This window comes from Amblyomma americanum, chromosome 2, assembly GCF_052857255.1.
Source record: "Amblyomma americanum isolate KBUSLIRL-KWMA chromosome 2, ASM5285725v1, whole genome shotgun sequence".
Lineage (NCBI taxonomy): Eukaryota > Metazoa > Arthropoda > Arachnida > Ixodida > Ixodidae > Amblyomma > Amblyomma americanum.
This window is the reverse complement of record NC_135498.1, coordinates 18,349,006-18,365,206: the sequence shown is the minus strand read 5'-3', so window position 1 is coordinate 18,365,206 and position 16,201 is coordinate 18,349,006. Positions and strand designations below refer to the sequence as shown.

The window sequence follows — 16,201 nt, the reverse complement described above, 5'->3', positions numbered from 1 at the left end:
AAACGAATAAACAGAATATTCCATCTGAGTAGTACATATTTCCGTGCTTATATGTAAGCTAAGATACCGGTGAATAAAAGAAATCAGAAATGGGGGTCATGCACCAAACTCTCCTTCCAACGCCCGATGTTTTCGAGAGAATTTACAGACAACTCTTTGAACGTTACTTACTGGACGAAAAAACGTCCCGAGTAAGGCTCACTCTGAAACTATTAGTGTGGAAGCACCATTCCGATGGGTAAACCCCAAGCAAGACCGCGTCGTCGGCGCGCTCCGCCGTCCCCGCTCCCCAGAGCCATCGGCGTCGGAATCACGCGAGCAACCGCGCGGCGGCGATGGACGTGCGCTGCTGGTGTCGTGTCTTTTCATGCGGTTGCCTTTGAGGCGCTGGTCATGCAATTCTGTTTCCGCCCGTTTATAGAACGACATTTCGCACGTGGGCGTAGTGAGGACAAAACCACGGGCATGGCTCTGGCAGGTGGTCCCTAGAGAGCAACCTAGGAGGAGTGCGGGCCACCTAGGTCACGTGACTTTGAGGCGTCATCACAACGTTCCCATCGGTGGATGAACAAACTGCACACCGTGGCAGCTGAATTAGTGATCACTCGGGAAGGGCAACCTGGGCCGCACAAATCCCATCGCAGGGCAGTGGCACATCGCTTAACCGCTGCACCAGGATTGGTATGAGGACTCCCAGGGATCTATAAATGTAAAGCAGAGAAGGACCTGCAAATATAAGTATTAACCCATTACGCTATCCCGTCATACCCTTAAGACGAAACTTAAGTTTCTCTTTTTTTGTGTGTGTGTGTCCACGACTGTCGGAAACAAAGTCACCGCGGTGTGCTAACAGTATTCAAAACGAAACTTCCACCAATCGAACTCTTCGGGACCGAAAGCCCCATCACAAAATGTTTTGGGACAGTGGCCTAGTAACAAGAAACCTTGCTGTAGTATTGCGCAGCCACTTGCCTTAGACACAGGCCAGGCCTTTCGTAACAGCAGGAGACTTTGCAATGCACAGAAAAATCTATCCTCGCGACAGAACTGCAATATGTTTTGTCGTATTTTGGGCAAGGCTGGAAGGAAACAACAAATAAAACAAAGGGCGCTCCTTCAAGATTTATTCTGCTAGAGTGCAAAAACAACACAGCCGAGACAAGAGGGTTGCAGTACGAAAAGCGTACAGCATGCACGCCAGTGACATAAGAACAAAAAGAAGAGACATGAAAAAAAAGTTTCTCTGCTGCTTCGCTTCCGGCTCTTTTTCACAGGCAGACCATTCTGTGGCGATCAACGTCACACACATCTCAGGTTGGAGGAAGACGTCAGTGGCGAGCGTTGATTCACCGGGCGATTTTTTTCAGCGGCTTGACAGGCCCGCCGTGATTTCAGTTACCCCTTTGGCCACGAACTGGGGCATGCAGGGCCCAGTACTTGGTCTCGAACAGCACCTGCCTGATGCGCAACTTGGCCATGGCTCGGCGGTACCTCTCCATTTGCCGTAGCTCCATGAGCACTTGTCGGCAGAATAGCTCCTCCTCGTCATGGTACGGAAGCTCAGGATCCAATGGAGCCGGGCCGCCGCCGCCGCCGCCGCCACCACCGTTATTGATGCCCGTCAAGCAAATCGGGTTCCTGGACTCTGTGCCGGCGGGGACGAAATCGGTGCAGGTGGCCACTGGCGACGGGACAGGCGAGCTCTTCGGTCTGGGCGGCTGACCACCACCGAAACTCGAGGGCGTGGCGCCTAGATGGTTCTCCTGTGGTCGCCAGGGAGAGAAATACGAACAAGAGGAAGGCACGGAGAATGTCAGGAGGATTGTGACCATGCTGGTACTCACACCGCGCAATCTGGCCATGGCATCAGGTTTGTATAGCTGGCAACAAAAAACAAGCACTCGGTTAAGTGATGTCCTCGAGCGTTTCGCAGGGAAGCAACTCGTGAAAACTTCCAAAAAGAAATGATCCAGAGTGCATGCATTACGCGATGTAGCGAAGCCAGTTGGTACATAAATGAGTTTACTCAGCACAAATCAATACTCTGCAGAAACTCGAAAGAGCCTGTTCTCTGCTTCACATATGACGGTTGCGTCGCTCATGCGAGAGTCGAAGAATCCTCCTCTCGGCTAAGCTGCTGGCTTGTTTGCTCTGAAATTTCGCACAGAGGCAGCGTTTAGCAATCCGATTCGGAATTATAGTTGAAAATCTTTATTGACCAGACTGAGTATGCAAATTAATCATAAGTCCGCATTATATGCAGTGGTGATAATCAGCCTAGCTACATCCACTGCAAGACGAAGGCCTTTCCCTTATGCCTCCAATTAATCCTGTCCTGTGACAGCTGAGTCACATCATCTCCGCAGACCTCTTATAAAAAAAAATGTTTCCGCAATAGCTGTACCGGCAGCGCCATCTCTCGCTTCCCGGGGGATGGAGAGCGCTTTTCGCTTCGTGTCTCGCGTCGTCTGCTTTTGTCATGCTGCCGAAGAGGAAAAAAGGCGCTGGTGGTGCAGCTATTGGGAAAGAGTCTTTCTTGGTGTGGAGCTGGCGCATGCAAAGCATACTCTCACAGAATCAGGCATGTGCTTCTTTAAAGCGTAGTAAAATGTAAACGGACTGCTAAATCTGCGTGAAATTTTCGCGCGAAGAAGACAGCAGTTTGGGCGAGAGAATCATTCTTCGGTTCTCTCTGCTAGACGCTAAAGTCTGCACCGCGCGGCTCAGAAGCACCAGCAACTTTTTCTTTAGGCTGCAGGGCACTGCAGGATTCTTTTAGTCACGACATATGACGACATCAACAGTGACTCAAGATTGCAGCCCTCAGTTTCGAAAGCCCCCACTCAGCTGAAAAAGTGGATGTTCTGAAATGCCGCACCAGATGAGCGCTGAATACGGTCGCACAGTTTCAAGGCAAATCCCAACACCGGGTGGGCGGTTGTGGTTTAACTTTGATTCTAAGAAAAAAAGGGTTCTCTGCTGTTATAGGAAGGAAAATTTCACTTCGCAAAACAAGGCACAAAAAATGTGCATGGTTAAACGAGCTAGGCTTTCACGGAAAACAGTTTACTTCTTTATATCACTTCGTTACAGACCGTTCTGTCACAAGGCTTAACTGTACGCCTGTCAGAATCAAATCATTGTGCAGACATGACTGCAGTGTGCGTTTCAAACACCACAGCACTGTGAAGAAAAGAACATCTGAAGGTAATTAACGCAGAACTGTAGTGAAGTTACATCGGGACTCCTGGACAGGTGCGCTCTTCTGGCCGGCGGAGGATTCGGTGACATCACGCTGTCACGAGCGGGGTAGGAAGGTGGGGAAGGCGAAGATCTTTGCTCAGTCTTGGGCTGCGGTCGGGCCAAGGCGTGGTCCTGAGGTGCAAGTCCGCTACTACCGGACTCCTGCGGCACCGACGGAGGAGGCGGCGACGAGGATCCGGTCTTCCTCGAGTTCGGCCGCACCTCGTCCTCGTCCGACGAGCACTCGGGAGACGAAGGGAGGATCACGTCCGGTCCTTCGGCATCGAAGAACCCCGGATACATCTCCTGGCGCTCCCGCTTGACACCCTGCGCTTGCGCCATTGTGCAACGTCAGTCCACACCAAGAGGACGCAGATATTAGACCTCTTAAGTCTGCCAACCTAGGCGCATATTTATCCAGAATAAATACGAAAATAGGAAAGTGCTCGCTAATATCACATACAAAAGTTTCAGAGATTGCGGGTTTATCAACATTTGTAAAAAATACATCAATTAGATTTCGCGAGGATGATGTTATACGTGAAGGCTCATTTATGAGGTTAACAAAGCCATATGCATCAAAAACAGACAGCAGACCAGTTCGACAGGTTGAATTGACAAGCATGTCAATGTTTACATCGCCACCAAAAAATAATGCGTACTTATTTAAAGATATGAAGTCAAAAAGATTTCAAGAAAACGCAAAAAAATTGCGACGTTTGCGTGTGGTGGACGATAAACCACGGTGAAAAATCTGCAAGCATCACGAACAGTCCATACCTCGTTATTTTCATTTGACTCAGAATATTTTTCAACGATATGCACGTTAAAACAATGTTTCAAAAGGAGAAGCAAACCAACGCCCCTTTTATGCGGACGGCAAAGTGTAAAGGTATTATAAGCCGGATGATTAAACGAACAGGAAGCTTCAGGATACCAGGTTTCGGATACCATAATAGCATCAAACCTGATATCTACGGAATTCAGCAGGAGTTCGAAATCATCATGCTTATATTCCAGCGAACGGGCATTTAGGTGAAGAAAAGATAATGTGCCACCAGGTTTTAGGCCTTTGAGGCAATTGAGCTGTACTGGCATTTTGTGTATATTCTTTGTTACCTTTTGTGCAAGCAGCTAAGCCTGTACATACTTCAGTCCCTGTTAGAAAATGAAGACACAACCCTAGCCTGGTCTGAAAAGATTTTATCGATGTCAGCTTCACTGAGGATTTGTACTGCTGGAATGCCATCGGCCTGCCTTGCGTAGATCTTTCCATTGCTTGTCCAAACATACTTCCAACTGTATTCGTACTTCTTAGCAGTCACGGCTAGAAGTTTTTTTAAGCGCTGGACATAGGTGCTCGTTGATGTAGACGGGCTCAAGTGTTAAGACCGATGTTGCTGTTCGTGAAACGAGCCTTTCTCGCTTTCGCGAGGACGTTATCGCGCTTAGTGCGTGCCCGGAACTAGACGATGATGTTCCTTTTATCGGAATTTCGGGTCGGCACACGATGGCAAACTTCGATGTCAGCCTCAGTAATTGGCTCTTTTATAACATCTCCGATCTTTGCCAGAACATCGGGGACTGATTCGTGTTCAGTTTTTACTACACCCTGTATCTTAAGATGAGCCTCGTTTGAAGAGCCCCGTTTCGAGCTTCTATCTGGCGGTTTTTAGCAACCTCGTCATCCAGTTTCTTTTTTAGCTCTTCTGTTGTTGCATGCGCGAATTCAAGGCTTAGTGACGACTCGAATTATGATTTTTTTTTTTCTGGGGACCAAGCTTTTTCAATGTATGCACGCCTCATAAATACAAAGACGCGTTTTCCAGACAATGAACCGGGTGAAAATGCACGGACGCTAATGGTACTCATGTATTTTTGTCCCGTTAATCCGGAGAGCGATGAGAACAGAGTCCCGAGCGCCTCTACCAGATGTCCCGCCTCTTGCATTCTGAGTGCAGAACAACAAGAAAATGCAATGCGAATGGGAAATGCCGCTGTAATGGCCTCGCGTGTGTGCGTGTGCCCGTGTGCGTGCGTTCGTGTTTCAGTAAGAGATACTTCCTCACACCAAGAAGCGTCATCACGCGTCTTATGAACCACTAGGTGCTCCAAACGTGCTTCAACCTACACCACACGATTTTGAAGATAATCGCAACCAGAACAATGCACCTCGAGCTTCAAATATTGCCTAATTTCGACTTCACTGCCAGTTATTATGCACAGAAGCGCTCCGTAATCATGAAGCGTTTTTTTTTTTCAGAAGCGGGCAGCAAGGTTCGTAACTGGGAATTACAACTTTAAGGTTAGAGGTTCTGAACTTCGGGAAGCTCTTGGTTGGAAGTTATTATCCCACCGAAGAAAAGTTTTTAGAATAAAGTTTTTGTACGACATTTACAATAATAAAACAGGAATTAATAAAAGCCTCTATTTAAGGCAACCTCACTACGTGTCGAGTAGAAGGGACAATACCATGAAAATTAGAGGGTATAACTGCCGGATCAATACATTTAAATATTCATTTTTTTCCTAACACAATAAGTGACTGGAATCTGCTGCCTAATGAAGTGTTTGAGAGCGAGAATTTCCAGGCAGCAATTGACCTTGCAATATTCTGATTATGCTGCTGTCAGTGTTGGTTCTGTGTCTCGGGTGCAATCAGAATGGTTTTATCTTTTTGGAAGTTCTTATCATTTTTCTGTAACTTTTATTTCTGTTTTGTTCTCTTGTGCTGTATTGAATTTTACTGTTAATGTACTTACCCCCCCCCCCCCCCCTACAATAATGCCTCTCAAGGCGCTGTAGGTACCTTGAATAAATAAATAAATAACATTTCTTTTTGTTTCTTCGTTATTCTTTCTTACGGTCGACTCGAATTTTGGACACTTTTTCTTGGGAACTAAAGGGACCATACTAACGAGGCACGACTATGTATACACACCGGAGGAACCATAAAAATTAAAAATCAAGGAAACCATAGCGCAGTGACCTTTCTTTCAGTGGTGGTGTAGTTTTGGGTGGGAAATGATTGTGTACGGCCACAACATGACGAATAAAAACACGGCTACAAAAATACTGCCTGATCTCAACACCGACTTTCTCAACTAGCTTGATAAAAACAGCGTTTGCTCTATGGCTAATCGGTTCATGATGAAAGACGGATTACTTCATAGAGCAACACACAGCCCATAAAGGAAGGCGGGACAAGCGCTTATTCCTTCTAACTTTATGTTCTATGTGTTGCGCTATGAACAAATCCGTCATTAGCTTGATTAAAATACTAATTAACGGCTCTCTTCCGTGTCAAAAAGGAGCGAGCGCCTAGAAGATTTCAACTACGTGAGTTCTATGACAGGCACCAAAAACTCCGTAGACAGGCAGTTTTGCAACGGTTATCCCTCCACCGAAAGGCCGTCGCCGCGTCCTAGACTGAACCCGCGACCTCTCAAAGCCCCATTAGCAGAAGCCAGTAACTGAAGAGGAGTAGCAGAACGCCAGTATCATATCGCTTGTTGTAGAACATCTGCCTCTTATTCTGGAGGTGCTGGATTCGATCCTCAGTGCCTTTGGGCACCCACCGAATTTCTAATGGTACAAAATTTCCCCCGGCCTGTTGATCGGCTCCTCTCGGGTGAAGTGCTCGGAAAAGGGCCTTTGACCAACCTCGCCCGTCTCAGCGAGGTTGGACAAAGGCCCTTTTCCAACCATTTCACCCGAGAGGAACCGAGGTTGGCCAAGGGCCCCTCAGAGTTCCGTGTCAGAACCACAGCGATGACTACGGTGCTGAACGACAGGTCGCCAATGCAGCCAAAGCGGCAGCGTGACAGCGGAATGAACCGATACGACAGCGCGCAGACTCACAGTTCGACGCGACGCCCGTGGACGCACAAGTGTGGGCAGCATGGCGTCGATCACGCAGTGCAGCCCGTCGAGGGGTCCCGACGGCAGGTCGACGGTGGGCGGCGACTGCACGCTCGGGTCGCAGCAGACGACACTCCGAAGGAAGTCCCACGAGCGGAAGTGCTCCCAGCGGGAGACGTAAGGGCGCAAGGCCGGCGACTTCCTCGACGCAGCCTCCTTCCTCAGCTCCTTCACAAAGTAGTCGCGCAGGGACTTGATCTTTTCCTTCACGTTCACCACTGGGAGGAAAAGGAAAATGCAGAAAGACAGTCGTCGACCTGCGCTGGTCACCGCGATTGTACCCACTGCCTCTCACAGTTTGTCGATGCTGAAGCGACATCCGATGCAGGTAGATGAGAAGCGGGACACCCGAAGAGCCTCGAACGTATGAAATGCGCTTGGTCGGTTTGCGGCTGCGACTCCGGCATATCCAACTACGGCTTACGACCTGGGCAGCGGAAATCGCAGCCAAGCATGACATGGAGGCCACGAATGGTCGGCCACATACCCTCCCCCGAGATTGTCGCCATTGCCGTGGTTGCACTCCTCGGTTCCGCGAGACCACAACCTTGACAAAATTCGCGTCTAAACTAAGTAGAGAATTGTACTACGAGGCCTACTATAGTAAGAAGGAACCCGGCTCTTGTGTCAGCAAAACCTCGGTAAACTTGTCTGATAAAGAGTTTTCATATCTGGATAGCATGATGTCCCGTACACGCGCCAGTGTTACGTGATGACCACGTCTGGTTACAGTCTGATTGCGATGATTATGTAAATCAGACGCACCGTTGTAATAAACCACTTGAATTTCCACGCTCTGTCCTGTTGGTTTCTTCCTCGTCCCTTGTCGTTTTGCGCGGTTTCAAGATGCATTCTACTACTAGCCACCAACTATCCCGCCTCTAGTATTGCAGCTAGTGTGCCGACGCCTGTGCGGCACGCGCGGCGCACACAAAACCCTATAGGCCGGTCATGTCACAACACTGTGTTCACAACGCTCGATGCAATTGTAAACATAATAATTGGTTTTTGGGGAAAGGAAATGGCGCAGTACCTGTCTCATATATCGTTAAACACCTGAACCGCGCCGTAAGGGAAGAGATAAAGGAGGGAGTGAAAGAAGAAAGGATGAAAGGGGTGCCGTAGTGGAGGGCTCCGGAATAATGTCAACCACCTGGGGATCTTAACGTGCACTGACATCGCACAGCACACGGGCGCCTTAGCGTTTTGCCTCCATAAAAACGCAACAGCCGCGGTCGGGTTCGAACCCGAAAACTCCGGATAGGTAGTCGAGCGCTCTAACCACTGAGCCACCGCGGAGGCTCGATCGTAAACGCACGCACTCTGTCTCATGCGACGGCAGGGCACGTTAAAGAACCCAACGCAAGGTGGCAGAGAGTTCAACATCCCAAAGCGATGCAGCTATGCTATACCTGACACCGTAGTGGAGGGCTACGGATAATTTAGATCACCTGGGGTTTAACGTGTACTGACATCGAACAGTACACGGGCCTCTAGCATTTTGCCTCCACAAAAACGCAGCCGCCGCGGTCAGGTTCGAACCCGGGAGCTCGGGATCAGTAGCCGAGCGCTCTAACCACTGAGCCACCGAGGCGGGTCGATCGTAAACGCACACACTCTGTCCCATGCAACGGCAGGTCACGTTAAAGAACCCAACGCAAGGTGTCAGAGAGTTTAACATCCCAAAGCAGCGCAGGCTATAAGTGACACCGTAGTGGAGGGCTACTAATAATTTAGATGAGCTGGGGTTTAACGTGCACTGACATCGCACAGTACACGGGCATCTAGCATTTCGCCTCCACCGATATGCAACCGCGGCGGCCCGGATCGAACCTGCGTCTTTCGGGTCAGCAGCCGACCGCCAGTGCCAATGCGGCGGATCTTTCTATCTCATTTCACTCCCTCTCTCCTCCTTTCTCTCATGGCGCTGTCTACATGATGACCGAGAAGTGAGGAAGTTTGAATTATGCGAGTTTAACGTCCCAATGCGACTCAGGGTATGAGGGACGCCGTAGTGAAGGCCTCCGGAAATTTCGACCGCCTGGGGTTCATTAACATGCACTGCCATCGCACAGTCCACGGGCCTCTAGCATCGAAATTCGACCGCCGCGGCCGGTATCGCACCCGCGCCTTTCGGGTCAGCAGCCGAACGCCATAACCACTGAAACACAGCGGCGTGACAGGAGTGAAAAAGTAGCTGCGACTTACATATTTTTCTCAAAACCCGGCCGTGGCGTGCGCATTTCGATAGAGGCGAAATGCTAAACGCCCGTGTACTGCGCGATGACAGCGCACGTTAAAGAACCCCAGGTGGTCGAATCCGGAGCCCTTCACTACGGCGTCCCTCGTAGCCTGAGTCGCTTTGGATCGTAAACCCATATAAACCAATTTTCTTCTACTGAGCAGGTGTACGCAGGTCCGTTTCCAGGCGTAGCGGCCACGTGTTGGCGCAGCCGAAATGTAAAATGACCTGCCGCGGTGGCTCAGTGGTTAGAGCGCTCGTCTACTGTGCCGGAGTACCCGGGTTCAAACCAGGCCGCGGCGACCGTGTTTCGATGGAGGCGAAACGCAAAGGCGCCTGCGTGCTGTGCTATGTAACTGCAGGTTAAAAATTTCCATGTGGTCGAAAATATTCCGGAGCCCTTTACTCAAGCATCTCTTTCTTCATTTCTTCAGTCTCTCCTTTATCCCTTCCCTTACGGCGCGGTTCAGGTGTCCGCCGACATGTGAGACAGATACTGCGCTATTTCCTTTCTCCAACAGCCAATTAAACCTTCAGGGCCATTGACAAATCTCCACCACTGAAAATTGAGTCACGTGACCTGCCACGAGGCTTCACATTTTCGCCGAGAGTACATATAGAATGGCTTTCGCACTTGAGAAACCACCCGCCGCGGTGGCTCAGTGGTTAGGGCGCTCGACTACTGATCCGGAGTTCCCGGGTTCGAACCCGACCGCGGCGGCTGCGCTTTTATGGAGGAAAAACGCTAAGACGCCCGTGTGCTGTTCGATGTCAGTGCACGTTAAAGATCCCCAGGTGGTCGAAATTATTCCGGAGCCCTCCACTACGGCACCTCCTTCATCCTTTCTTCTTTCACTCCCTTCCTTATCTATTCCCTTATGGCGCGGTTCAGGTGTCCAACGATATATGAGACAGATATATGAGACAGATACTGCGCCATCTCCTTTCCCCAAAAACCAATTATTATTAATTATCAAAAAACCCGAAGCCTCCTTGGCCGATGCTCTCTTCCTCCCTCCTTTCAATCCGTCCTTCACTCCTTCCCTCGTGGCGCAGGTTGGGCGTTCACCATGAGTGAGAGAGTTACTGCGAGAGAGTTAATGGCAGGTTCCCGAGAGGGAGTATGGCACTTTCACAACATGGTCCACGCCCAAATATGGTACAGACCACACGAAATTTGGCGAAGTGAGCTTGACCGAATTTCACTGCCAGTGAATCTGTGTGCTCTGGAGTAAGACAAGCTTCAGCTAGTCTCAGAATGAAACTGGTTCCCAAATTGGGGTGGCCCACCTCCGAAAATTTGAAAATTGAGTGTTCTGCGCCACGTCAATGCACGTTAAAGATTCCCAGGTGGTCGAAATTATTCAGGAACCCTCCACTACGACACCTCTTCCTTTTTTTATCTTTCTCCCTCCTTTATTTTTTTATCTTAGTCCCTCCTTAAGAAATTTTAGAAACGTGATGAATAAGAGTTAATGCTCTTAAAAGAATAAAAAATGGCTCGAGGTTTAGCATTGCTCAGCACAAAATATTGTGTGAAAGCATGGTCGGCCGCCTAAATTTTGGGGTTGGGCCAAACCCATCGTGAAGGTGTCCCATGTCGGTGCCGAATGTCGGTCAACTTAATAATAATAATAATTGGTATTGGGGGGAAGAGAAATGGCGCAGTATCTCTCATATATCGTTGGACACCTGAACCGCGCCGTAAGGGAAGGGATAAAGGAGGGAATGAAAGAAGAAAGGAAGAGGTGCCGTACTGGAAGGCTCCGGAATACTTTCGACCACCTGGGGATCTTTAACGTGCACCGACATCGCACAGCACACGGGCGCCTTAGCGTTTTTCCTCCATAAAAACGCAGCCGTCGCTGTCGTGTTCGAACCCGGAAACTCCGGATCTGTAGTCGAGCGCTCTAACCACTGAGCCACCGCGGCGGGTAAGAAGCTGCGGATTCGCGTGCGACGCTCGCGATAATAATAATAATTGGTTTTTGGGGAAAGGAAATGGCGCAGTATCTGTCATATATCTTTGGACACCTGAACCGCGCCGTAAGGGAAGGGATAAGGAAGGGAGTGAAAGAAGAAATGAAGAAGGAGGTGCCTTAGTGGAGGGCTCCGGAATAATTTCGACCACCTTGGGATCTTTAACGTGCACTGACATCGCACAGCACACGGGCGCCTTAGCATTTTTCCTCCATAAAAACGCAGCCACCGCGGTCGGGTTCGAACCCGGGAACTCCGGATCAGTAGTCGAGCGCCCTAACCACTGAGCCACCGCGGCGGGTACGACGCTCGCGATGCAGTCGCGAACAACTACGCGAACGCCGTGCAGTCCGGAAACCGATAGCAACGCGGGCGCGGCGCCAAACAAAAAAAAAGAAGTACCGGCATTCATGTATCTCGGTGAATGAGGCGCCATAAAAATAAAACGCTGTCGAAGACAACCTGCGAAAAAAAAGGCCGTAATAAACTGCCCTAGCTTAGAGCGCAGGACCTTACTGCACTACGGGTAGACTTTTTCCCGCGTTAGGGTTAGTCATACCATAAGCCTCAATTGGAAATGTTTTGTGACCTTGAAATGAAAGCTATAAATGCGAAAAAGTGGTATCCAAAGGAGTCTGTAAAGTTGAAATGGAAGCTAGAAGCGCGAGAAGACGGTATCCGAAGGCGTGCTGCTCTCACGCGCTCGCGATCCCGCCGCGTCCGGCGGTCACCACAGTGACCCAGAAAATTTACCCCTGAGGACAGAACGCAGGATGCATCTACAAATCGCTACACTCTACGAAGACGCTTGTCTCAAAGGTGCTCCTGCTTTAGACCAAGGTCCTCCCACAACACGCAATCTCTTCAAAAGGAAATAGAACGACACCGAAGCGTCGGAAAGCTCACCATTAAAGTCGTTGTCCAAGCCCTGAGCGATGGCGTTGATGGCTTGTTCGCGACTGTCCTTCTTGTAGTACTCGGGGTGACGGTTGTCCCACAGTAGGCGGTACATTCCGTACAGGCTGATCAGTCGAGCCTCCTTCTCGTTCGTGTCCAGCTCTGGTTGCTGCTGCGCTGACCGCCGCCACTTGTGGAGCCGCCCGCGGAGTCCATGGTCCCCCAGAAGCCGCTGCCTTGCCGCTGTCGATTCTCGACCCCGAAAGACGATTGTCGCCCGCGCCGCCGCTGCTTCGAAGGCTGGAACGTAGCCGCTGCCTCGTGGAAGGGGCGAAAACGTGGCGCCTCGTGGCGTGTCCGCAATCGTGAAGACAAAGCGCCGATTTTTTCCTATGCTCCAGCTCCAAGCGGACGCGGCGCGCGAGGACTCGAACACGCGTTCGGCGCAGCCACGGCACTGCAGAAGCACGGGCGAGGACGAGGAGGTCGTGATAAGAGAAAAAAATTATTGACAATTAAAAAAATGGTTATGAGGAAATTAAAGGCGCAGTACTGCCTCACTATACCGTAGCCTCACTCTAAGTGGACACCTGAACACTGTGCGAGAGGGAAAAGATGGAGGAAAAAGTGAAATAAGTAAAGAGAGAGAAAATAGTTAGAGTAATTCGGCAATTATTAATTACTAATTAGTAATTTCGATGTGTTAAATTATTTATTTGTACTTAATATTTGTTTAATATGTTTATATGTATACTTGTGATTGATTAATTAGAAATACTAGTGGTTGGTCTAGTGTACGATAATGCATTGCTCATGCGCAAGGCGCCAGCAGACAATGCGCCTGCGCTTCAGCCTACTGCCCATGCGTGTGACGTCATTGAGTCATGCCACCGGAAATCGGTCGAGTGGGAAGAAAGACCCGCCGCGGTGGCTCAGAGGTTAGGGCGCTCGGCTACGGACCCGGAGTTCCCGGGCTCGAACCCGACCGCGGCGGCTATGTTTTTATGGAGGCAAAACAATAAGGCGCCCGCGTGCTGTGCGATGTCAGTGCAGGTTAAAGATCCCCAGGAGGTCGGAATTATTCCGGAGCTCTCCACTTCGGCACCTCTTTCTTCTTTCACTCCCTCCTTTATCCCTTCCCTTCCTAAGTGGGCAGAGTCCAATCCAAGCCGTGGCAGCAGCGTTTCGATGGAGATGGTATGCAAATTCTGTGCGTGCGCTGTGCAATGTCAGCACCTAGGGTGGCCGAAATTAATCCAGAGCCTTCCACTACGGCGCCTCTTTCTCCTTTTCCTATCACCCCCACCTTCCTCTCTTCCTTTATTGCACAGTTGTGTTTTGTTCCCTCTTAACTGATTTCTCGAGGCGTGCGTAGGTGATTCCCAATTAACCGTACCTACAGACTTGACGCTTTCCTTACAGGGTTGTCACGAAGACTCTCCCTCGGCGTGCAAGTCAGATTACACCCGGATCCACACAACAGGAGCAAGATCCCGTGTGCCCACATTGTACCTGAATGGCACAAGCATCCTATGGAAGCCCCGGGTAAAAAGCCGACCATGGCCTAACAATAGATAATCGGCTGACCTGTATTCCAGGATCCAAGCGCAAAAGGCCCTCCTCCCAAATATCCAACGAGTTGGTCGTGTACGGCGCGGCCAATTCCTCGTCGGGGACAGTGAGTGTGAACCAAGCTCGGGCCTAAGGCTCTTAGCCGCAGCCGCTTCTGTCCTACTTTATGCCACGAGTCTCTCTACGACCAGCCCGACTACTAAGACTGGAGACCATGCTAATAACAATAGTCATTCAAATCAGCGGCGTTCAGATCCGCGGTCGATACTTTTTAGCCTCCGGATCTCTTCCTCCTCGCCTGTTCTTCCTGCGTGGACGTCTGCACCCTAGGACATCTCATCGGTGCCTGCCCTTCGCAAGACGCTCCCTGCCGTAAGCCCACGGCCAGGTTCCGCACCCTCAGGTTTCGAGTGGGTACTAAACCTCCCTCTCATTCCAGGCTCGTCACCAACGGCCAGCCCTCCGTCGTCTGAAATTCATCTGCGCCTCAGCCTCTCATCGGTCCTCGGAGCCCGTCTGCTCTTCCGTTTGCCACGTCTTTCACTCCACAACCACACCCTCTCCAATCCACAACCCTTAAAAACTAAGCGGTGCTCCAAGCTATGAGCAGCAGAGTCGCAGCCTCGTTTCCTCGACATCCTCACCCACTCAGAACATTTTCGCAGCCACCACCAACTCTCTTATAACAGCGAGAGCAGCTGTATCGGCGACGTCCCTCAAGAAGCCACGCGTAGCTCCGGTCACACCGATCGCGTCACTTACCCCGGTGCAGGAAGTTCATGTCAGTCCGCTGCACACTGCGTCTGATTATGGCGCTGACATCGCTCGGGCAGCAGAGATTAAAAAAGACGACAGCCTTTACGATACATTCCTGGCTGTATTTTGTGCACTTATTCGACAAACGTCAACGTTATAAATTTGGTTCTATTGCACGTGGATTAAATGAAAGAAGTTAGACATTCAAGGACGGTCCGGATTGTACGCCATCAGCCTCTTCTGTTCTTTGACTCCGGAGCGTCCGTCCGTCCGTCCGTCCGTGTGCGTGTGCGTGTGTTCGTGTGCGTGTGCGTGTGCGTGTGTGTGTGTGTGTGTGTGTGTGTGTGTGTGTGTGTGTGTGTGTGTGTGTGTGTGTGTGTGTGTGTGTGTGTGTGTGTGTGTGTGTGTGTGTGTGTGTGTGTTTAGCTTTCCGAGTTCCCGCGGTCAAAGCCAGATAAAAAAACGTCTGGGCTGTTTCGTTTTCATTTTAATACTAATAATTGTTTTTAGGGGGAAAGGAAATGGCGCAGTATATGTCTCATATATCGTTGGACACCTGAACCGCGAAGTAAGGGAAGGGTAAAGGAGGGAGTGAAAGAAGAAAGGAAGAGAGAGGTGCCGTAGTGGAGGACTCCGGAATAATTTCCACCACCTGGGGATCTTTAACGTGCACTGACATCGCACAGCACACGGGCGCCTTAGCGTTTTTCCTCCATAAAAACGCAGCCGAGGCGGTCGGGTTCTTACCCGGAATTTCCGGATCAGTAGTCGAGCGCTACTGATCCGGAGTTCCCGGATTCGAACCCGACCGCGGCGGCTGCGTTTTTATGGAGGAAAAACGCTAAGGCGCCCGTGTGCTGTGCGATGTCAGTGCACGTTAAAGATCCCCAGGATGCAATTTCAGTTTCATTTTATTCGCTTCACTTTCCCCAATTATAAATGAGATGCACCTAATCCAATAAAGTGGATGCACGAGGAAGTCCTGTTAATTATGATAAATGCACGATGAAAAGTGCAACTGCACCTTCCAGAAAGCAAAGATAAGGCATTATGAAGAAATGTTTGCATTTGTATCTTACCCTCATAGAGCAGAAGTGACGTTGCGGAGGAAGCTCTACAACACGCAGACAAAAAGTCCAACAAGAAAAACTCGGTTTTCGTTTCAGAGTGCACCAAACACCATGCAGGGCGCATCTTGGTGTGCGTCCTTTCTAGTAAGCAGCTAGCGCTTTCAAAACGAATGAGCAGAACATTCAATCTTTCTAAGTAGTACATATTTCCGTGCTTATATGTAAGCTAAGGTACCGGTGAATAAAACAAATCAGAAATGGGGGTCATGCACCAAACTGTCCTTCCAACGCCCGATGTTTTCGAGAGAATTTACAGACAACTCTTTGAACGTTACTTACTGGACGAAAAAACGTCCCGAGTAAGGCTCACTCTGAAACTATTAGTGTGGAAGCACCATACCGATGGGAAAACCCCAAGCAAGACCGCGTCGCCGGCGCGCCCCGCCGTCCCCGCTCCCCAGAGCCATCGGCGTCGGAATCACGCGAGCAACCGCGCGGCGGCGATGGACGTGCGCTGCTG

The 16,201-nt window shown here is 50.1% G+C and overlaps 2 protein-coding genes across 2 annotated transcripts; both read right to left on the bottom strand.

Moving 5' to 3' along the window:
- Nucleotides 1–1,114: 1,114 nt before the first annotated feature.
- Nucleotides 1,115–1,899, bottom strand: LOC144118367 (uncharacterized). The gene has a single exon (XM_077651317.1). The coding sequence runs from the start codon at nt 1,860–1,862 to the stop codon at nt 1,392–1,394; it is 471 nt and encodes a 156-aa protein (XP_077507443.1). The 5' UTR covers nt 1,863–1,899; the 3' UTR covers nt 1,115–1,391.
- Nucleotides 1,900–2,843: 944 nt separating this feature from the next.
- Nucleotides 2,844–14,195, bottom strand: LOC144118301 (uncharacterized). Its single transcript, XM_077651271.1, has 5 exons — nt 14,154–14,195; nt 12,293–12,740; nt 7,105–7,382; nt 3,238–3,570; nt 2,844–2,864 (listed from the first exon to the last, which is right to left on the bottom strand). Exons 1-5 carry the CDS (start codon nt 14,193–14,195, stop codon nt 2,844–2,846), a joined length of 1,122 nt encoding a protein of 373 aa, XP_077507397.1.
- Between the last annotated feature and the right edge of the window lie 2,006 nt (nt 14,196–16,201).

Excerpts from the sequence above, each read along its gene's own strand:
- LOC144118367 (XM_077651317.1), bottom strand. The coding sequence starts at position 1,862 with ATGGCCAGATTGCGCGGTGTGAGTACCAGCATGGTCACAATCCTCCTG.
- LOC144118301 (XM_077651271.1), bottom strand. The coding sequence starts at position 14,195 with ATGAGATGTCCTAGGGTGCAGACGTCCACGCAGGAAGAACAG. Across the intron at positions 12,741-14,153 it reads CGTCCACGCAGGAAGAACAG|TGCCGTGGCTGCGCCGAACG; the intron begins GCGAGGAGGAAG and ends GTGCTTCTGCAG. Across the intron at positions 7,383-12,292 it reads CTTGGACAACGACTTTAATG|TGGTGAACGTGAAGGAAAAG; the intron begins GTGAGCTTTCCG and ends TTTTCCTCCCAG.